General features: G+C 36.6%; 1 protein-coding gene across 2 annotated transcripts in view; it reads right to left on the reverse strand.

The window, feature by feature from the left end:
- SKAP2 (src kinase associated phosphoprotein 2) overlaps positions 1–20,387 on the reverse strand; it is a 165,974-nt gene extending 145,587 nt beyond the window's left edge. The window contains exons 1-4 of one of the 2 annotated variants that reach the window (XM_035020786.1): positions 20,075–20,387; positions 10,315–10,420; positions 9,701–9,726; positions 418–525 (exon numbers count right to left, since the gene is read on the reverse strand). In XM_035020786.1, the coding sequence (XP_034876677.1) occupies positions 418–525; positions 9,701–9,726; positions 10,315–10,420; positions 20,075–20,141 (307 nt within the window). In that variant the 5' untranslated portion in view covers positions 20,142–20,387. Of the gene's footprint in view, positions 1–417; positions 526–9,700; positions 9,727–10,314; positions 10,421–19,816; positions 19,838–20,074 lie in introns of those variants that run through there. The other variant, XM_035020787.1, reaches the window with a different exon arrangement.
- Between the last annotated feature and the right edge of the window lie 3,442 nt (positions 20,388–23,829).

Raw genomic sequence — 23,829 nt, forward strand, 5'->3', positions numbered from 1 at the left:
GTAAGAATAATTAATTTAATACTTTATGAACTCATTTTATATGAAGTTTTAAAAAAAGAGATCAAAAATCTTTTTCATTATTTATAAAATAAACAATACAAGAAGCCATTCAGTAGCACAACAAAATTAAGCAAGAATCTGATAATATTAAATTAACCAACAAACTAATAATATTCATACAATGATGTAAACACTCTCTTAAAAATTCTAGTCAAGAAATTTCCTAGGAAAAGAAGGAACTACATACTTAAGAAAACCACTAGAGAGAGCTCTTCTGTTCCTTAAAATGTTCTGGTAAAGGTAAGGTAACTGAAGCCTCCGCATTTACAGCTTTCCGACAAGACCACCACCTCTACACACTGCATTGTCTTGTGTTGGGATATCTAGAGGTATATTTGATGGCAAAATATCACATACCTTCAGAGTGGGCTTCGTCATCTTTATCATATCTTTCTGAAGCCAATGACACAGTATCTGGAGGCCCAGCAAAAGGGTCATCATATTCTTCCCCATCTTCTGCATCACCTATAGAAGAATCACAAAAAAGCCTTTTATAGATTAGCCATCTTAAAAAAAAATGTTACTTTGTCAAGAGAGGTACATTTTACTCTTAAACCTAGTCACTGTCATGGAAAAACAGAGTAAAAACAGGTCCTATTTTAACGTATATCTACTGTAACTTAAATAAAGTAAGAGTTTCTGGAAGTCAGGGGACAACTGCTTATTTCTGATATAAAAGGATACAAGTTCCAAAATTATGATGGTCTCTACAAAGATGAATACAAAGAAAGTAGAAGCAAGGTAAAGCCGAGTGTGTATCCAAAACAAACAAAAAAAGAAACAGAACCAAAATAATGATAACAAATAACACACAAAAAACTGGAAAGCACAACAGAGAAAATAATTCAAGTTAATTCCATTTACCTACTCAATTATTTGAAAAATTATGATGAGAAATTGATAATTCAAAGCCATATGCACATTTTATGTTTTCATGAAGAATCACAGGGTTACATTAGAGTAGATTAAAAATACTCAGTTGCATTTTCAAGAGCAGGAATCCTTTATGGGAAAAATTACTTTAAAACTCATATAACCCTTTTAAGTTCAAAGTGATTTACAACTTGACACCTTCAATATTCATTCAGTAATATGTTACCAGGTTTTTTTTAATCTTCTAGCCAGTTTTTACATGATTTCCAAATCCTAGGTTGGTTGGTTGGTTCGTTTGAAGTCATTTAATCCCCACAATAAAATCTTGTGGTTTGGGTTTTTTCCACATACCCATTTAGAATAATTTAAAAAAAAAAAAAGAGTGAATCAGATATTTGCTAGCTTGGGTACATATAAGTACTCATTTTTCAACCATATTCAACCACATCCAAAGAAAATTCAATAAAACTCAAAAAACTATATGCTTTATACTGTATCAATTATCTGTTAATTCAAGAGAAAACCAGCTACCTCAGGGATTACCCAAAAAGCACAATGAAAACCTCCATGGGAATCCTAAAGAACCTACAGTATTACTTTAAGACCATGGTTGCGGAGCAGATCCAGATTAAAGCTACCAGTCTCTCCAAAAAAATATCTGTAACGTCTAAAATCCATTTAATGGGTGGCACCCTATTTCTCAACATATTTTTGGTAGAGGAAATAGCCCCTTTGAAAACACCATGAAAGTAATAAAAATAAATCAATATTCATCTCGATTTCTTTATTATTTTGGCATTTCATCAGCACCCATCATCCTTATTCTGAAAAAGATAGGGCTATCTCCCATCAAGGCAGTAAGAGCAGAAGATAGAGGACTATCTTTACTGCCCCTGATGAATCCACCACCAGGTGCACCATATAGGGATGTTTCTTCCCCAAATAAAATTCCAAGGAACACATGTAAACACTATTCATTCCTTAGATCTTAATTTCTTTTCCTTTTAAAATGTTCAAAGTAGGGCGCCTGGGTGGCTCAGTCGCTTAAGCATCTGCCTTCCGCTCAGGTCATGATCCCAGGGTCCTGGGATTGAGCCTCACATCAGCCTCCTTGCTCAGCGGGCAGTCTGCTTTTCCCTCTGCCCTTCATCTAGCTCACGCTCCCTCTTTCAAATAAATAAGTAAAATCTTAAAAAAAAAAAAAAAAAGGAGAAGACTAAAATGTTCAAAGTACTTTTCGGAACATTCTGTGATCCCTTACAATATTTCTTTTATGGAAAGTATTCTGATTTTAAATATGACGTAAGAGAGAACCTCATAAAGTGCTAGTAAAAATATGTTCAGGCATGGAATGACAGCTCATGGAATATATAGTAGTAAAGATGACAAAGTTCTCAATTGCTCTTAGTTGCTGGAGTATCCTTATATTCTCAATAAAGTAAGAATTGCTATAGTATGAATTTGCAAAGGATATTTCATATCGTGAACTATAAAATAAATCTTGCTGTGAAAAAAAAAATATCAGGATACCTCAAATATACTGCCCCAACTTAGCACTTGGCATGGATAATATTATGAATAATTTCATAATTATTCAGGCTTAAATCTATTTAACTCTACATGGAAAAAAGTTAAAAGTTAAAAAGTTTAAAAAATCAGGATTTGTTGGGCGCCTGGGTGGCTCAGTTGGTTAAAAAATCAAGATTTGTTATCTTTTGATAATATCCATTATATGTTCTTATGTGTGTATCCATGTATATACACATACACACATGCACACACTGATCTATATTTACATATGTATGCACACAGCAAAAAGATCATTATTAAAGCTATAAAATAATATTTAATGAGTTAAGAATATTTTCTACAAATTGGTTACTAACAGGTTAAAGACTTCTGTGGTTTCTGTGTTAAAAAAAAACTTTTTGTATTATTTATTAAAATAAAATTGTCTTCAGCTTTCCATTCTAAGAACTGCAGCTCATTTCAAATGCTTTTTTATAAGTAATGTGATAATTTATATTTATCTAAAACAAAATAAATTAAATACTGCCACTGGCTTCTTTTCTCCCCCTACCCTCCTTTTTTTCCCTTTTTTAAGCTCCCTTGAATTAACCCAGAAATTTAAAAAAAAAAAAATTTTTTTTTTAATCTCTGTGGTAACTATATAGGGTTATTCCCTTTTCAACCCGCACTAAGTTGAAAGGACACATCATTTCTCAAAATAGTCTTCTTCATTTTACTGCTGTTCCAGGGGTGATCCATCCCTTTTCCTCCTTCCCAATTACTTTTTTTCAACCCAACGAAGAGCTGTAGTATAAGGACCTTAAACTGAACACAGGGGTCGCTGTTGAGTAATGCAAAGCTTTTTTTTTTTTTTTTCTCCCCAAGGGCTGAGTATTTGCAGCAATACCTGCAAAGACTTCTATAAATTAAAAGGTAAATGTTCAACTTGTGTTTATGTAATAGAAAACTGAACTCCAAAGCAACAATGGGCATCAGGTAAACGTATCCAATACAATTTACAGACATAATTGAAAGCATTACAGCCTAATCAGACATCTAAAAGAAAAGCATGCTCAAATGAAATGTCTACAGAATCATTAGTTGGCAGCCATTCTACTACAATCACACATAATGTCAGTGGTGCCTTGAGCCTGTGCCAATGACAACAGCATAAATTTTGCATCTCATTTCCGTGGTCATAAAATTAATGATCAGTTTAAAAACACTTCTTTGTAAAAGTTATTGCACAAAGAAAAGACATGAATTCGTCCCTGTTATGTACTCACAAGGATAATTATGGGGCTGTTGCTCATTAATACTGTTTCTTGTCTCCCTAGAAAACCATTTGATTTATCCCACAACTTTTAAAAGTTTAATTAATGATACAAAGTTAACAGCCTAAAAGACAATGATCCAAGACTTCCCTTCCTATAATTTCAGTAGCAACTTAAATATTATGGCAAAAATCAAAGCTGAGTCTTATCACAGCAGCATATTTCTCTGATAAACATTTTTAAGTTTATAATAGTTGAGTTCAAATCACTATTATCCCTTCCTCATTGTATCGTTCATCATCAATTAACATTTTCCTGAACGCCTAGAGATGGAGCCCTGAACAGTCATAATCTCTACCACGGCAGAAGGTGATTGAACCAATTTACTGCTTGTTTTGTCAAACAAGTCTTATCTGAAACACAACCAGGTAAACGTTAAACTAAATAATATACCTAAAACTTAGGTGACGGTCATTCCCCCTTTATAGCATGAAAGGCAAACTTGAGGAGAAAAAGGACTTGAGTGAAAACAAATTAATTTCTAATTCTCTATTCCGTTCACTTGTCCAAATTAATGTCTCAAGTAATAACATACAACCAAATTGACAGCATTACACACTTAACGTGTCATTTCTTAAGGGAATCTGTGGTTTCATTCTTAAGACTTTGAAAAATTTAGGTCACCACAAGGAGATTCTGTTCATAACTCGTCTGCAATCGGAGAGCTTAATAGCAAGCAGATATGAGGCGGAGCTTTAACATAAGGATATCATTTCTCAAGCACTACCTCTGAAATATACTTCTACTACAGTAGGCCCCATCATTTCAGACATACGTAACACATTTGTACAAGGCCAGAGATGGGCGGGGGGCAGGGAGGGAGCTCAAGTTATTTGTTCAGCTTTCATTGGTGGGATAACTTCCAACCAAACATGCACTATATTTAAAACGATAAAGGAAAGGACATTAAACATCATCCAAACTTTTGACTTCTCTGTGTTCTTAAGGATTCCATCAGAGCCAACTAAAATGAATCCCTTCTTACCTAACCTTACCTTACCTAATACCTCTGGCTATTTAAAAAAAAAGCATGTTAGTCTATTAATAAACTTAATAACACAAATGAGGTCAAAGGAAATTGCTAAGTAAATCTATGCATATTTAACGATATCAATGAAGTCTCAAGGAGAAAATCGATTACATAATTTTTTTAATTAGAGGAAAAATATTTTACAGAAGAAAATGAGAGCTTTTTATTTTTTTTCGAGATTTTATTTATTTGAGAGAGAGAGAGCACAGAGGGAGAGGGAGAAGCAGACTCCCCGCTGAGCAGGGAGCCCGATGCAGGACTCGATCCCAGGACCCTGAGATCATGACCTGAGCCAAAGGCAGATGCTTAACCCAGGTGCCCCGAAAATGAGAGCTTTTTAGCTATGGCATCTAAAGGGAACTGAAAACAGTATATTCACATTTTTAAGCTATAGATACTAATATTTTGCAAATTTGAAAATATTCTCTTAAAATATTTGTCTGTTAATATGTCCTCCTTTCAATAATTTATAATTTCCTCAAAAAGTATTTGAAAACTGAATTATAAATCAAGATTTACTTAAATCAAGATTTACTTAAATCCTCTTGATAAATGAAGTTGAATCTGAGAATACACACTAATATAATATTTATTGAATGTCAGTAGACATATGTGTCATGCATAGGTATCTTCACATTATCTGAATCATTCTATAAAGATATTAATCATACCTAAATTACACTGAAGTAAAAAAAAAGACTAATATGAGGGCAAGATACAAGTAAAACTTTTTTATCATATACCTAATGTATATTAGAAAATTCTGTCTTATACTCAGTCAATAACAGTCTTTACTCAATTAGTAATATATTTTCATTAGAAAAATAATTACTTTGGGGCACCTGGATGGCTTAGTTGGTTAAGTGTCTGCCTTTGGCTCAGGTCATGATCCCAGGGTCCTGGGATTGAGCCCCACATCGGGCTCCCTGCTCAGCACGGAGCCTGCTTCTCCCTCTCTCCCCTGCTCGTGCTCTATCTCTCGCTATCTCTCTCAAATAAAATATTAAAGAAAAATAATTACTTAAGGTCACATTTAAGGGACTTATGACCATGTCATATGACAGGAACAAATTCTAAAATAATCATAATTCTATTCTAAAATAATTCTAAAAGTAGCATAATTTTAGTGCATGAAGCCTAATTCGGCAGTACACTCTATACTATACTGCAACCAAGAAGAGGAAACTAGGGATAATTACTCCATCATGTACAATATTTGAAGGATATAAGAAGGAGCTCTCTCTGGGGCACCTTGGTAGCTCAATCTGTCAAGCGTCTGACTCTTAATTTTAGCTCAGGTCATGATCTCAAGGTCATGAGATCGAGCCCTAAGTTGCACTTCATGCTCAGCGTGGAGTCTGCCTGAGATTCTCTCTCTCCCTCTGTCCCACACCCACCCCCCCCAAATAAATAAAATCTTCCAAAAAAAAAAAAAAGATTCTCTCCCCCTCTCCCTCTACCCCTCCCCCTCTCTCATGCAAGTGCGCGCTCTCTCTCACTCTCTCAAATAAATTAATTAAATTTTTTTTTAAAAAAAGGAGCGGGAGGGGAAGAATGAAGCGGGGGAAATCGGAGGGGTGGACGAACCATGAGAGACGATGGATTCTGAAAAACAAACTGAGGGTTCTAGAGGGGAGGGGGGTGGGAGGATGGGTTAGCCTGGTGGTGGGTATTGAGGAGGGCACATTCTGCATGGAGCACTGGGTGTTATGCACAAACAATGAATCATGGAACACTTCATCTAGAACTAATGATGTAATGTATGGGGATAAAAAAATAAATTAATTAATTAATTTAATTAAATTAAATAAATAAAATAAAAAAGGAGCGCTCTATTCTAGATAGAATAAGCAAAATTTCAAATAAGTAACAGGGACTAGACTAAGCAAGATGGGTTCTAGTTGCTTAGATTCAAATCTTTCTTATATACAAGTAAAACTGAGGAATTTAGAAAATCAACTGATAATTTATTCTTTTTTTAATAAATTTTTGTAAGATTTTATTTATTTATTTGAGAGAGAGAGAGAGAGAGAAAGTGAGAGAGAGAGCACGAGAGGGGGGAGAGTCAGAGGGAGAAGCCGACTCCCTGCTGAGCAGGGAGCCCAATGTGGGACTCAATCCTGGGACTCCGGGATCATGACCTGAGCCGAAGGCAGTCACTTAACCGACTGAGCCACCCAGGTGCCCCTGAAAATTTATTTGAAAGTCACAATTTATCAGACCTCAATGGAGAATCTAGACTTGAGTATAGAAAGAGATATAATCAAGAATCCTTAATAAATTAAAGAAATGAAAAGGGAAGTTTTCAGACAACAGCTGAAAATGAATATAAACAGCAAATAGAAAATTAACTTAATGAACAAGCTTCAATATCTAGGAGCCACTGTGATAAAATATTTCTACAAGTTCAAATTATTCTCACCAAAAAAAAAAAAGGAAATACTTTTTTAAAGTCCTCTAAGATTTATGCAGCTCAGTGTTTCAACAACTGTATTGATTCAACTAGTTTTAAGAATTGAAAAACAACAAACTATAAATTCTATATTGTTAAATCTTAGGATGAGGGGGTAGTACCTACAGTGTAAGGGGAGGGAGGAGATACAGAGGGAGTAAGGAAGGATGATAAACATCCATGTATATTAGACAAACTAATAATTCACTAATTAGAAATGAATAACTGAATTAATTCATTTTATTTAAGAATTGTTCACCTGGTCCTTTTCTCTTCCATTAATGATATTAAAATGGTATTTAACTGCCATTTTAAAAAGATAAAATAGGTGAAATAGGAATATAAAAGTAAAAAGGACGAAAATATCCTCTGTTTACTTCATTGTGACCCCATATTGACCTGAGAGAGAGTGAGAGAGGAGGGAGAAAAAGAGAAAGAGCAGGAAAACAGCCAAAAGGAATTCTGCCCAGGTCTGCTTGGATGAAGACAACCCAAAACCCCAAAGAGAAAATATAAGAAGAAAAAGAAAAGCAGCACTATTCAAAACATATTTAGATGAATTTACTCAATATAGAGGTCTGATAATTACTAATTTCCTATTTTAAAAAAAATATGTATCTTGAATAATTACTTTGTAACTATTAAGTCTGTACTAACTTTGCTACTCCTAATTACAGGAATAATTCTTTTTAGAACAAAGCTGAATATACTTTGAGGGTATAATGGCATAAAATTACTCAGCTTCTCATATTTCTCCAAGGTATACATCTAATTTATCCATAGGCTTACTTTTAAGCAGGCACTCTTGGTGATTAGTTAACTCAATACAGGAGTACTGAACTACAAATGACTTGTTCAGAGAAAGATGGTTATGGGGAATCTCTGAATTCTGTGGTATTTGAACTCCTATTCCAGGCTCATTTTTCACTTTCTATCAAATACTACAAATTTCCATTCTCTTTAGAGACAAAGACTGTACCTCAGCAATATAATTTTAATATCTACATGTCTGAACAAGTCCTAAACCAAAATACCAAAGGCAAAGTTCCTACCCAATTATTGAATCATATACAATTACACAATGACTTCATTATCACGCTTTCTTAGCTTACAATTTTTTAATGTACAAGTAATTAAATCACAACAAGAGCTTGATAAATAATCACTGGAACAGAGTATGTCTTTTAAGACAGAACCTGTAATCTAGTATTCCTCTATAAACAGAGCATTGTATAAAAGTTACAGTAAGAATGCATAAATTCATTACTTCTATATTCAACTAAGCAAAATGCAGTACGATTAAACCTACAGTTCAGGATTGGTTGTCAAGTACAAAGAAGTGGGTATTTGTGGGGAAGAAGAGTTTCCTGCTCTTCTCTTTATTTAATAGTGCTAAAACTTTCCATATGAAAAAAAACATCTCATTCCCTCAAATCACAGTGATCTTGATGATTTCATGCGAAAAGAAACTATGGTCTGTCTGGTGAAGTACTTGGTTTATTGAAACTGTCATTACTCTCTCAGTTATCAGTTGGCAGAGATATGAATTACTCTGTGGTATCTGCTAACCCCAGTTAGAAGATGCCATACTGTTTTTCCCCAAACCCAGATCCTAACTCCACATAGGTTAGCTGACCTTATGTTGTGACCCTCCTACCAGCATCCACAGGCTTCAGGTCATGACCTATGAATTAGCATCCTGAAAGTAAGGGCCATACCCAGTTTCACTTATAGAACTGAAGACATGAAATAGTAGGAACTTCCTATGCCCTTCTTGGTTTGGTTTTCAATACGCTAAACATCCATCCCCCAAATCTAAAGGAAGTCAATCAGGTTACCAGCACTCTCGCATATTTTGAGAAAATTAAATTGAACTCCTTCTCTGAAAATTTCTATAGCATACATTTATTCATATCAAAAGAATCACAGTAATAAAAACCAGCAATTGAGAGAGATTTCACTCATATTTTCAAACAAAAATTGATACTGTTTTAAGACAATGACTCTTTAAAAACATTACCTATGAGCAGCCAGCCACAGGCCCTCCTGACCCCACCACAGCTATAAAATCATCTCGGCTGTGTTAAATGGTGTTAGTTTGGTATCTCACCTCTGCTTTACCGAATTATTCCATGTGTTGCTGCAAGCATATACTTTTCTTAACAAAGTTCTGTCACAGTGTGAAAACACATTAAAACACCTAACAAACGTTAAACACACAAGATTTCTGCATCAGGAGACGGTGCCAAGTAGATTCGGGATATGCTTCTTAATTTTTTTCTCAGCAGGGGGAGCTAGCACTCTCATCTTGAAAATCTAAGTATACAATCTGGAAATTTAAATTTTGATCCCAACTATCAAATTTCAGTATGTTTTACATTACCCTATTGAACATCTCTACAAGGATAAAAAATTTCAAGGTGGACAAACTTGAGAATTTACCTTTGTCTTGAAAGTCCTGAAGATAGCTGGAAAATAAAGCAAGAATATTATATTTTAAGATGAGGGTTGACAAATCAAAACAAGGTCTATTCATTGGCAATAATTCACACCTATTTTAAAATCTATATCATAAATACACATTTAGAGAAAAAAGTACTTCCTATCCTGAAATAACAATTCCAAAAGGCTTATGGATTTATAATAAAAGTATTTTTAAAGACCTAAGATACTATAGTAGAATCAGAATCTTTAATATCCATGATATACATTTATTCATTTCTATATCTAGAGGTATTTATATTAAAATTCTCAATCTACCTTTGTCCTATTATTTAAACCACACACATCCTCAAATAATCAAAATAAACAGATGGATTTTGCTAGAATGCTTAGAAAAATATATATAATCAAGAACCTTCACAAAAAAGGATAATATGATAAGCGTATCAGTTTTTAAAAACTATTATAGAGGACATATACTTTGTCCTTTAAAACATTTAACACCAATTAAATTAGGACATAAAAAAAGTAATTCCGTGATAATTCTTTATTAAAATGTTAACTACAAAGTTGCTTCTAAGTAAGAAATAATAAACAGCGAGTAAGTGACTTACATAGGCTTTACATCTTTTATCTTCTTAATAAGGGATTCTCTCTTTTCCTTTGCTTTCTTGGATAAATTTTCCCCTCTCAGTGTGTCTGTCACAAATGTTTCAACATCTAAACCATGAAACATAAGAAACAGGATACAAATTATAGGAAAGAATCATTTGTTGTGAAGACAAATAGGACAATGATTGTTTCTACCCATAAGTGTTAATATCTGTACAATTTGTTACAGTTATTTATCAATCCAAAGCATAACAGTTGAAATATGTTTCAAATACTAAGTTGAACAAATCTGCACACCACTTAGCTAATAAAATTTGTATGCTCTACTTATGCTTAGCACAGCAAATGCTATTTGGATGTTTGGCATCATTAAACCAGAGAGAAGCTCACAAGTTTTAATAAACTATGGTGCCCCATAAAACAAATTCTCTCATATAAAAGCAAGCACAGAGCTTTTATGCATGTGTTACTATCATTTTATAGTATTTTGTAAGCTCCTGTATGAACGGGTCATTCACAATATTATATCAATATAAGCTAATGTCTCTGGCAAGGTCCTGTTTTTCCCAGTGTAATCCATTTTCAGGTATGTGCAATATTTAATGTTTTAAAGGAAAAAATAAATCCCTTCTTCTAACCAAGATTCCAAATCAAACCCTCCTCCTTCCTACCTGCCCCACCCATTCTACCAGCCACCTTCAAAAAGAAAGGATAATCTGCTGTGTGGTTTTGTGTGTTCTTGCTTTCTGCCTTGGTATTACCACCTGGAAATATTTCTTTAAATACAGGAAGAAGTGGCAAAAATAGATTCATCTGCTATTTTAAAATATAGTAACCAAGAAATAAGATTTCCATGGCTTCATATAACAATTCCACAAGGCCTCTTTTTTTTTAATTTAGTAAACTTGTAAATTATTCTGCTTTCTAATTCTCTCTAGTACAAAATTCCAACTAGTCCTTACTGGTTTGATTTTATAATAGCCCCATTCATATTGTTCATGAACCATTGTGCAACTTTAAATTAATTTTATATTCAGAAGTTCAAATCTTACTTTGAGATATCTAATATAAAGGATACCATAAAAAATTTTAAAGTAGGTATGACTGTAAACCATCCATATTTCATACTGAAGAGATGTATGTATGTTTTACTTTCTTTTTATTTAACTACTTTGTCTCCTAACTCACACTGATAAAAAGAAAGTATCAAAGCATACGATAATACTATATGTAATTAATTCAAAGCACTATAATAGTCCTCCAACTGTACTTATAATTAACCATTTAAAACCTAGTATTTGATGTAAAACGTTGTAATAGATTTTAAATTCTTGACTACAATAGTATCTTGATCCAATAAGCAAAGGTGATTAAACTGTTATCCCATACATGCATAATAAATGTATAAAGATAATTTTCACTAAATCAATATGACAAATGAAAGAATTAAAATTTAATCTTGGAATAATTTTTTTAAATAGCTTTCTGGTTTGAAGTCCATTAATGACTGTTGCAAGCAAGTATCAAAACGAAATGAAAGCAAAATGCCACAGCTTCTTTTTACTCGATCTGTCCATATATTGAAGAGGAGGACATATAGACATAATCCATAACCAGTGCAAATTAGACCCAGACTTCTAAAGTGAGTTCAAAATAATGAAACTTATTTTAAAACACACACACACACACACACACACACACAAAAGCACTCTCCCCTAAACTCTTTAAATTTTGTACCCAGAGAAACAAGCAACCTTTGGACATTCAGACATTAGCTGAAATGGAAAAGATCACTGGCTTCTCTGAGATGGTTACAATAAATCTACTAAAAAAAAAGTGGAATAAGGGAAGGAGTAGCATCTCTACTGCTGATTCTTTCTTCCAACCGGACTCAATTCTTGGGAGAATCTCTGGTACAATGATTGGTGAATAGTCTGCTTAATGTTACTTTCACTCAGTGTTTCTCTTTAATTCCCTCATCCACAAGTATTTAATTGCCTATTTTACATTTTCATTACACAACCCAAATTTAAACAAACAGGATCTATTTTCTATCTCCAGAAGCAATAACAGAAGGAATTACAGCCCGAGTTATTTCTTTAAAAGGTCGTTTCAGTTCTATAAAAACTCAGGAAACATAAAAAGCTTCAATGCTCTCTATATAGGTTTCCTAACACTCCCAAAAAATATTTTTAAAATTCTGACCCATGCTATTTTATAAGAAATGCTTGTTGAAAGAGTGTGAGACTGCTGGAAGAATCCTGTTGTTTGTTTGTTGAGGGGGAGGAGATTCAGAGATCTGGCAAGGGAAAAAAATCTATAGTTTTAGAGTAGTCTTGATGTATTTATTCTTAAACTAACCCCAGAAAGGGGGTTTAAGGCAACTAAAAAGATGTAATAAACGCTGAATTTTTTTATAAATTATCTCCTAGGAGACAAGGAAAGTGTAAGAACTGTTTTTGCTCTTTTCTTGTGTTTTTTCTCTTTTTTAACAAATAAGTTAGGAACTCTCAAGTGGAATTGATTCCTGAAATCTTAGTTTGTTGGTGCCCACAGATTTAGTCGGCTTTGAAGTTTTTGAAATCTGGGTTATTTCTTAAAATCCACACGGTGCCCATTTATTTTCGAATTGAACAGAAACAGCCTCTCCCAGGCACGGGACACCCTCAGGATGCGCGGGGGACCCTTCGGCCGCGTCCCTGCGCAAAGCAGGGACCCTGCTCGCCCAGCGCAAAGACCGGGCGAGCACTGAGAAGTTACTCCGGGCTTTCCCGGGAGACACTTAGGCTCTGCGGTCCTCGAACACTCGACATTTGGAGTGTTAAATCCCGGGGTTCCTGTCACAGGAGCTGTGACCAGGGAGCACGGGTTTGGGGCAGCGCCCTCGCCAGACAAATGGGACTGGATCTGCGGCTTTGTAGCTCAGAGCCAGGGTAATATTTCAAAAGCGGGCAATAAAAGTCCTAGACGAATCAAGCGCTCCTCTGGCTGGTTGGAAAAGAGATTTGAAGCTTTTTATTGTGCTCCGAGTAGCCCTGCAAACGATAAACTAGCGAGCGCGTTAGCCCCATTCTATCTTCCTTTAGGGGTTGTGTCCCTCGGTTAATATGTAGATTTCACTGACTCCAGACTGCCTGTAATTCGGGGAACAGCCGTAATTCGATTGCAAGAAAAGGTCAGCTGCTCCTCCCTAGCCTCTCGGCCCGGCGAGTGAGAATTCCCCTTCCTCAGAGGGAGGGGCTCCACTCACGCACGCACGCATCGAAGCTCGGGGACCCGCTCGGCCCGCGCGGAGAAAGCACAGCTCCCGGGAGCCCCAAGGCAGCAGGTCTAACCCCCAGCACGACCTCGCTCGCAGCCACGCAGACTGCGGGTCAGCGCCGCTGGCATTTAACCCCAGAATCAGCCCCATCTCCATCAGCCTCTGCCCCCAAGGCATCACCAAGGAAAAAGTTATCCCAGAGACTGCAAAGGTGGTGGTGAGTTTTGGTCCTTTTACACCTTAACACTGTCGAGAATAAACCTTATCTCCCGGTACAATTGTAAAGATCTGGGGCAGAGGGCCCTGAGAAGATCAGACTTACAAGCGCTCTGTAGATAACTGTTAAGGTCTGAAAACAAAATTAAAAGATGACATCATGTCTTGGCTCAGCAATCTCAAGCAGTTTAAGTTAGAAACCTCTCAAAAGCCATCACAACCCCTAAGAGGCAAACACAGCACACACCAAACCACCGAATCGTATTCCAATTTCCTCTTTTTTTCTTCTTCTTCTGTAGGAATGGACCCCCAGAAAAACTGTCCACCCCCTATGTCTTCCCCTGTAGTTCAAGTGGCTAGGACAGGTATTTAATACACACACACACACACACACACAGAGAGAGAGAGAGAGAGAGAGAGGTGCTAACTGCTTTCTACCACTTTCCACATGGATCACACAGTGAAAAACCTGAAACCACAACAGATTAGAACGGTTTTTAAATTCCTGCAAATGAAAAAATAAAATGCCACCCTTTCAAAGCTCAGTACACAGGTTCCCACTCTTGAAGAAAGCTGAGGTTTGGCCACTTGCCCTCACCATCCTTCACCAGCCAGCCCCCTAGAAAATGACTTGCTGGGAGGTTGTAAATAAGTCACAAAGGTAACACCTGATTGTCTTCTGCCTCCTCTCCCAACCACCCAATACCACCCTGAGAAGGCTTGCCTGCATATATATACACACACACACACACACACACACAGCCTCTGTGATGGCCTGAATTGTATAGGAGAGGGGAAGAATTGGACTGAAACCACTACCATTTGCTCAGCTCCAGATCAATAACATAAGTGTAAAACCAATTACACATCACCCCCAAATGGCTTTACTTACTTAATTCCACATCCTTCTCTACTTTATGAATTGGGCCAGGTTTTACTATGTATTCACTAAGGTACTACTACCAAACTTAATATGGTGAGAATCCCAGCCAAACTTTAAGGCGACATAAGAAAAAAAATAATAAACTTTTCTTCTCTATTAAAGGGGGTACAGTCTGATCAAACACCTACTGGTAAAAACATAAAAATCAATTAAACTGGGCACATGTAGATCAATGGAGCCAATGCCCAAAGTTGGAAAATGGCTAAGTGAAAAGTTATCGATCCCCTAATCAATGTCTTCCCTTGATTACTTAGCACTTTTACAGGTTATAGTTGAACTGTGGATTTTCCAAACATGGAAGAGGAGGAGCCAAGGAGTTCTCACAGTACAGTAAGTAAAACATTCCTGAGTCTTACAATCCAATCATCTGACAAAATTTTCAAAATGGGCTTTGGAGGCTAAATGACTTATTTTGATAGAAAACTGGCCTGTTGAAGAATATAGACGAACATCTTTCACCTCTAAAAGATGACTCTTGATAAATAACACCGTATAATAATCAAAATCTTTTTACCACACATTTTCAAAGAAGCCCAGTGAATAACACAGTAGTCTGAGATTTACACTATATTCACTGTTAGGTAGCATCTATTGTAATGTGTTCAGTATGTGATTGAAAAAGAAATGCAAACTCAGTGGAATGAAAAAGATAGACTTGGCTTTAATTGAAAAAGACAAACTACGTGAATAATGAGTATATAAAAACTGGTCTATGCCCCTTTTATCACCCCTATATGACACTTAGTCTTAAATTTATGAGCGACAACTGAAGTGTTTCAAGTCACCAGAGGCTTCTCTATGCTGTTGTTTCTATCTTCCTTCTAGTAATACTTTAATGCTGATAATGTAGAGATAAACCCACCTGGCAATTTTTTTCTCATTTTTTAATATACTTAGATTCCTTTTTTTTTTTCCTTCAAAGATTTCATTTATTTTTCAACAGAGAGAGAGAGAGAGTGAGAGAGGGAACACAAGCAGGGGGAGCGGGAGAGGGAGAAGCAGGCCTCCTGCCGAGCAGGGAGCCCAATGCGGGGCTCGATCCCAGGACCCTGGGATCGTGACCTGAGCCGAAGGCAGACGCTTAATGACTGAGCCACCCAGGCGCCCTAGATTCCTTTTTTTTTTTTAAAGAAATCCAGTGATAACTTGGGTTGAGTAACTATAAAAACTGTACATACTATCAAGAGCCTTATTTAGTAATCTGAGATGAAAATACTTTCAGTGGAAAGCAATGGTGGAAAACAAGCCAGCCAAAGATCCCCTCCCAAGAAAAAGTAGGATATTATACGCTTAATACAGGCAAATAATTTTCTTAACATCACATCTTAATTCATCTATGTTATTCGACCCATAACAAGAAATTATAAATTTTTGATCCTTTGATTTACAAACACATATTCCTGTTTCTAGAAGAGAAAACCTTAGAGGCATCATAGACTGATTTCATTTTGAGTTCAAATATCCTCATAGCAACTTTATGCTCATTAGTTATTACTGCCAAAATGGGGCAGGCTTGTTCTTGCTCTGTAGGAAAATCCAGGTGCTAAAGAAGTAGGTGACTATTGGTGACTCAGTAGGTGGCACTCTTCCCTTTACATACTCAGCGAATGCCCCAGAAGCAAATTATGGGACCCTAGATGTACCATAAATAATCCTCATAGGAAAAATAAACCCAAAATGTTGACCAAATTATAAATGGAACTTAGGAAAGGTGGAAATCAAACCATACTATTCTTAGCATTGAAAAAATTCTCCGTCTATTTCAACTGAATTGCATTCTTTACCTTGTGCCCCTAAAGGGATTATCAATTTTAACGTGTGAAGTTTAAAAAAAAAAAAATGTTCTGGAAATCCCCAGTAGGGAAAAATGCAATATTTCTAATCAAGACTGCCCTGTGAAAAAAAACCTCAAAGTCACTCTGCAGAAACCATATAGCCACTTTGTTTATTGTTTGTTTGGTTTGGTTTGGTTTTGATTTTTCAGAGTACTGACAACCATTTTCTCCTGTTAGCGTTGGTTTCATTTTCTAACTTAATAAAAAGAAGCTTACATCCTCTTACAGCTTTTCTCTTCAAACATGTTGTCCTAAAACAAATCAATGAGAATGAATGAGAATATCTGATTGCAAACTACTAACACTCCAGTATTCAAAGGATGATTAAACAAATGAAGGGGGTTAAGAGCCCGTAGTTCTAGTTCTCTCACTTTCTTGCCTGCCCGGAGAAAAAACTCACATAAATCAAGATTATTCTTGCTGTTAGTCCTAGTCAAAATATTTGGATGTAGGAAAAGATTAAATGGACAAGATTCAGAATTATCCATTGATTCCAATTATCCAGGCTAAACTTGTTCTTCCATTGTTGTGAAAAAAAATGAAAGGCTGCTTGTAGTGCATAGGCAGTTCAAAATTTGCTTTTAACAAAAATCTATAACCTTTTTTCTATTCATGTAACAAAAGAAAAATACAACACTTTTATAAGAAGTTTAGGCTTTCAAGATTTAATATACTGATCCCAGAGAAATATGTATCACTAACAGTCAAAACTATAAGCCCCTTTTTCAAGAGTATCATTAAATGTAGTTAAGAATGATAGTATCTATGGGTTTTTGCATTTCTAGAGAATGTTTTAGAGGGGAAGGAATGAGAAGAGAGGGGAACAAATATTGAAGGGAAGCCTAAAACTGCTATAATCAGAACGAAAAATAAGGAGAAAGAAAATAATATAAACTGATAAGAACACATTGAGCACCTATCTCTATCAAGCAGTTGAAATGTCAAACATTTAACATACATGACATACAATGATTTGGATAATAGGCACATGGAACACAAAGGGAACTGTCTGAGCAATGTTATTTTGATAGGCATTATCTTTTGACTTTATATCATTTTTTTCTGTAGGCAAGGATTTGAAGTGCCTGCAAAGTTTAGGTCCTTATCTTCTACATGGGAATTCTAGCATGGTGTCAAACATTCTCAGAGGGCTCAACTGTTAACTACAATTCACCACTACTAATATCTCCTTCTTAGTTTCAGAAAGTACTAGGTAATCCAGCATTCAAACCAATGCTCTCCCTCTATAGTTTTAGTAATTTTAAATCTAACCATGTACTATTACCCAACACACTTGAATTATGCAAATAATCATGCACAATCCCAACAGAATTTTTTGGATGCAAAATGTGAAAAAACTGCTGAGAACCTTTATTCTTGAAAGCTTTCCGGAAAGATTTTAATTACAGTCAAACACAAAATGTTAACATCCTTCTTTGAATAAGTTAAAAAAGAAAACTGAAAAACACTAGTTCTCTTGTTTCATTTCTTTAAAAATTATAGACAGATAGATAGATAAATAGATATTCCCTCAAATCCATACCTCTTGAAAATGTCCTCTGATTATAGTGTAAGCCAAATTTTAATATTAATTTTAATTTTTTAATTTTCATATTTTCATATTTGTTTTTAATACTTCATGTGTTTTGATATGTGATTTGTTTAATAATATGAAATATTGAAAACATCAGTAAGATGACTTTTAAAACATTCATTTCGGACATTATGCAGGCATATTAACTGACTAAAGAGAGAGAAATGGCTAAAGTAAATAGGAAGTTAGCATTGGTAGATAATTTAAATATTATGTAATTCTAAGCTTTCAACAAATTATATACATAAGGGCCAAATGAAATATTTGTAATCTATGGGAATCAGAGAATAATGAGTCTCATAACCTATATGTCATACTATCTGCAAAAGTATGATTATGGACCCAAACAGCAAACTGCCTCCTGTTGGAGCTCTCAAGCTTTAAAGGTGTGCACCCAGAGGTCTGAACTTTATTTCTTAAAGTCAAAAATTCAGAACTAGAATATCCTGAAAGTGGTGCCATCTACTTCTGGAGTAATGATAAACACTTCTCTGGTCTGGTTATTAAAATAGTATTCTAAACACGCAATTCCAGCATTGTAACAATGAAAATGTTAACTGTAGTAAAACAAAATCAGTACTAATGAGAAATTCTCATATAATGGAATAAAATCTGCCTTAAATTAGTCTTTACAGTTCCTTATATTTCTCTTAGTGGTACCCATTAATGACAATAAGCATTCTTAGAGTAAAATACTATCCCACCACAAATGCATTTATCACACTGTAATTGTGTTCAGACAAACTTAAGTCTGCATCCATACGCTCTTGGTTTTATTCTCTTGATCATATTCATGATGCTAACCAGCAAAACAGCATATTAGGAGATTTGGTCTCATAAGCAACTTACTATTTAAAATGTCACATTTTAGATATTAATTTTTGAGAGTTAAAATAAGCAACTTGTAATAGACATCTAAAAGAAACTCTTTTAATCCAGCTATTCATGACCAATACTTAAAGGTAAATACTTGAGACAACTAAAGTAAAACAATCAAAATTCAGTTTCTAGAATTCTGATGTACCTACGACAAAGTGAATGATAGTAAGAATTCCAGAGCATCAGGATAGGTAAGATTTGTGCTACCCTAAAAAGACGTGTTTTCTACTTCGTGCAGAAATATACATCTCCATTTCTAGCAGAGTAATGAACTAGTAGTGGATCCGTAATATCCTTGAAGAACCGCATCTTTAACTCCTAACGTAAGTTCCTATAAATGGTCATTCAAAACTGAAAAGGGGAAGATGAGGGTGCAAAGATGAAGTACTTTCATTGTGTGACACAGGAAGTTGGACCTTAACACATACTTCCTTTTTTGTTTTCATATGTTACTCAGGCCAAGACAAGTGGCCATTTGAGAATCAGGCTCTCTTTGAAAGTCTTAAATAAGAGCGCAATGAATGTTTATGAAAAAAAGAGTTTTAGAAATGACAAAACCTTGCGTCCCACAACCTCTAATACCTGTAGCTCTGACATCTTTTGGCATCTTTACACCCTTCTCCTCCATTGGCCAGGCCACCGAAGAACTACTTCTTTGACTTCCGATCCCTTCCCAGTTCTCACACACGCATTCATTATCATTTCCTCTCTCCCTCTCTCTCTCTTCTCTCTCTTTCGCACACATACAAGCACATGACGTCCTCACGATGCACACAGAAATGTCCTGATCCCATCAGTGTAGTCCATCAAGGAGGGCTTCCCCACCATCCTCGAACCCAATTTCAACACACGCCCCCTCCCTTTCTCAGACCCCTCTTCCCCATTCCCAGTCCTGGTCCCACTGGCCAGGAGACAGGGAAGCGTGGGGAGGGAGGGCAGAGTCGCTGAATGCTTCTGTCCCCACCGGCTCGCCGTCCCCTCGCCCCCGCCCCCGCCCCAGCAGCGTCGCCCGCCCCCTTCCCCAGATCTTTACCTGCCAACAGGTTCCTAATTTCCTCAGGGAGGGGGTAGGGAGAGGAGGTGCTGCTGGGGTTGGGCATGTTAGGGAGCGCGGTGCGTGCGGGGAAAAGACCTGTGCTGAAAGGGGGACCGATGGGCTGAGGTTGCGGCTGCGACCTAGACTCAGGCTAGCGGTCCTGGTCAGGACAGCGGTGCTACGAGTCCGGACACTGCCGGGCCGGGGCTCACAACAAGGAAGTCACTGAAGCCCCAGCGAGCAGCTGCTGGACTCTCGGCCCAGCCCCGCCCGGCAGATGGAGGCGGGGCGATGGGCTGGGAGAAAACCCGAAGCGCCTGAGGGGCCCAACTGCGCATGTGTATCCTATGGTTTTCCTAGCCTCGGAAAAGAGCCTCTGCACAGACCACGCCCACCCCTACGTCAGGGAGCGGGAGGAGCGGCTGGTGGGAAGGGAGCGGACTGGAGCTGCATCACCTGATCTGGAGTCTGAAGCGCCTTGCAGCCATTTTGGTTACTGGTGCCTCCACAACTGCTGACCGTTTCTCCAGGATCCCGAAAAATAAGGTATCCATAGTGCCCCTAAGTTTTCCGCTTAAGGGACCTCTAGCCAAAGGTCAGCCCCGCCGAGGTGTAACACCTCACGTGGTAACCCACAAGGACTTTTCGGCCGCCCTGAACTAGTATGGCCTTCTTTGTCCGATTGAATGAGGTAACCAAGTCCCATCTTCCGCCAGTCTTCCCTGAGAAGCCAGTCTGGAGCCGCTCCAGAGAGCTATCTGATTGGCTCTTAAATTACTTTTCTACCTAATTCTTATTGTGGGGCGACTTCCCCCACTACGAACGAGGAGTGAGAAGTTCTAGTCACTATCCTTTTGCGTTAAAAAAAAAAAACAGGAAGTTAAATAGGCATAGATATTACCGTCCCATCTATAAGCATCAAAAAGAAAATTGCTGGTGATTAGTAGAATGGAATTACAAAATGTGTTCACTACAACCTGATCGACAAATATTTATTGCATGTCTTCTATCTGTAAATCTTACAGATTTTCTGTAAAACCCAAAAGACACATTCTGGTGCCTTTAAAGTGTGCTTGTGTGTGTGTGTGTGTGTATGCTATATACTGTATATGTGTGTGTGTAAATATATATATATTCTGAATGTGTGTGTGTATTCGCCCCACCTCATATGGGAACTGCTGCCCTGATAAAGCTCTTTCCTCATGCTACTATTGTATTGTGGTGTGTAAATTGTTTATTCCTCTACCCCCCGACCCTCACTGGATCAATAGTCCTTAAACTTCAGTTTGCATTAGAATGACCGAGAGAATTTATTAACAATGCAGATTCTCAAGTTCCACTCCCAGAGATTCCGTCTGTTTAGGGTGGGACCTGATTATTTCCATTTTAAATAAGCCCTCGGGTAGTTCTGATTCTAGACATCCTAAGATTTGATTTGATCACTTTACCACTTTACCTCTCCTATAGGGCACAAAATTTGTCATAACTTATCTTTCATCCCCACCTGGAGCCCTAAATTTGACATAAAGTAATGGCTCTATTAATATTTCATACAAAAAGTCTCAGACAGTAATAGTAAAAAATTAAGTGGTCAGATGCAATGACATTTTTGTATAATTCTGTAGGAGATAAACAACAAACGCTAATTGGAAAAGGAAAAATGAGAACATGTTGAAGTCCTCGCAAAACAAAACAAAGAATAGGGGCTCCTGGCTGGCTCAGTCAGAAGAACATGTGACTTTTGATCTGGGGGTTGTAAGCCCCATATTGGATGTAGAGATTACTAAAATAAACTTTAAAAAAAACACAAAAACAAGACAAAAACTTTGTAATAGAAGTAAGACACAAAATAACTACAAAAAAGACCCCCCGGAAAACAAACCCATTCCCTAAAATGGAATCTGAAATTCCTACTCAGATTTAGAAATATGATGACTTCTAGAAAGAGTGCTGGGAACTAGAATTATTTTTGGTGGAGGTAAGAGTAAATAAAGAGTCATTTTACAACATAGGTCCTCCAACTTCAAAGAGAATTATTATTCTTAAACTACAAAATTATCTTCCTCCTTAAAGAAAGAAGAAACGATTTCATGGACATTTTATATTAGTGAGGATTCTACCTTCCTTTAGAGTTATCACATATAATTCTTTCTCTTGTCACATTTTTTATTAAACCAGGCCTCCAAATGTTCCCATCCTTTGTTTCCTTCTGATAGAACTAACCACATTTTTTTCTTTATTCTTGTGTCTCATTTATTTATTTATACTCTACTCATTCCACAAAGGAATTGAAGTGATTTACTCTTGTATCATATAGACAGTTTTCTGGAGTGGATCAAATGGACAGCGTCTACACTGCTCATTATGACAAGTCATTCTTGTTAGTGAGAGACAGGAAACTATTAAGATTGCCTTAAAATATATAGCATCTAGTAGTCCAAATAAAAAAGGCAATAACAGAAAATGGACTTTTTGTATGAAACACATTTCCCCTACTTAGGAAGCCATTCTCAGACACAGGTTTGTGATGGATTCACTTGGGCAATGCTTTGTATACTCTATCATTTTTACTGTTTATTGTTAAAGTTACTGAAATTGATTATAAGACAGAAAGAGAAATAAAGAGAGACTAAAAGAAATATATTCTTATTTCTCTTGTTTCCAAATGTTCCCATAACAAAAACTAGGAAGGAAATCAAATCATACTTTTCATTCTTTAAACTACTCATATTAGGTAAAAAAGAATAATAAACGAAATTTTAAATCTCAACCTGTAAGAGGAGTAATAGCTTCCCTACCATTCCACAAAGAAGAGACTAGACTCCGGGAAAAATATCACGATTTGTCTTCTCAAAAGGAGATCCTTCAATTCAAAGAAGATGTATATAGAGATATATCGAGAGATACATAGGTATATATCCCTGTAACTAAAGCTAACCCGCTTCCTTACATTTTTCAAATTTAGTTTAGCTGAATAAGTATTTGCCCACAGGCCTAGGGTTAAAAGAATTTAAATGAGCATTGAAGAAGAACAATGAGCTAAAACACAATTTACTTTTTTTCTCTGCACCTCTTATCTTCCTTTAGTTTGGCATTCTTAGTCATGTGAAAGAAAGATTATATTTTATACTTAGGCATTGTATAGTTATTTGTTTCCATATAACAAAACTTAGCTTTAAACACTAGCATCTCATGTAGTTTCTGATGGTCAGGAATCCATGAGCAGTTTAGCTGAATGGCCCTCATTCAGTCTCTCACGAGGTTACAGTCAGGCTGTAGGCTGGGTTGCAATCATCTGAGACTTGACCATAGCTAAAGGATTAGCTTTGAAGAAAATTCACCCACAGGACTGTTGACTGCAGTCCTCCATTCCTCTTTGGCTGTTGGCAAAAGACTCACTTCCTCACTACATAGACTTCTCCATAGGGCTGCTCAAATGTCCCTTTGACATGGCACCTAGCTTCCCCTGGAGCAAGTGATCCAAGAGATAGTCCAACCAAGACAAAAAGCTGCAGTGTCTTAATCTCAGAAGTGGCATCACTTTGCTGCTGCCATATTGTATTGGTCCCACAAACCAAGCCTGGTATGTAGAGGGAAGGGACTGTACAAGGCTGGAGCTTGAAGTTCACAAGGCAGGGAGTCAGGAAGGGAAGATAGAGGAGATTCATGACAAGATGGAATGCAGAAGCACAAGCCATGTTCATGAGGACCATCTGAAACCACAGCTAGCTTTTGCTGCCTCTGATCCTGGT

The sequence above is a fragment of the Mirounga leonina genome, unplaced genomic scaffold (assembly GCF_011800145.1).
Source record: "Mirounga leonina isolate KUSES-001 unplaced genomic scaffold, KU_Mleo_1.0 Mir_174, whole genome shotgun sequence".
NCBI classification, from domain to species: Eukaryota; Metazoa; Chordata; class Mammalia; order Carnivora; family Phocidae; genus Mirounga; species Mirounga leonina.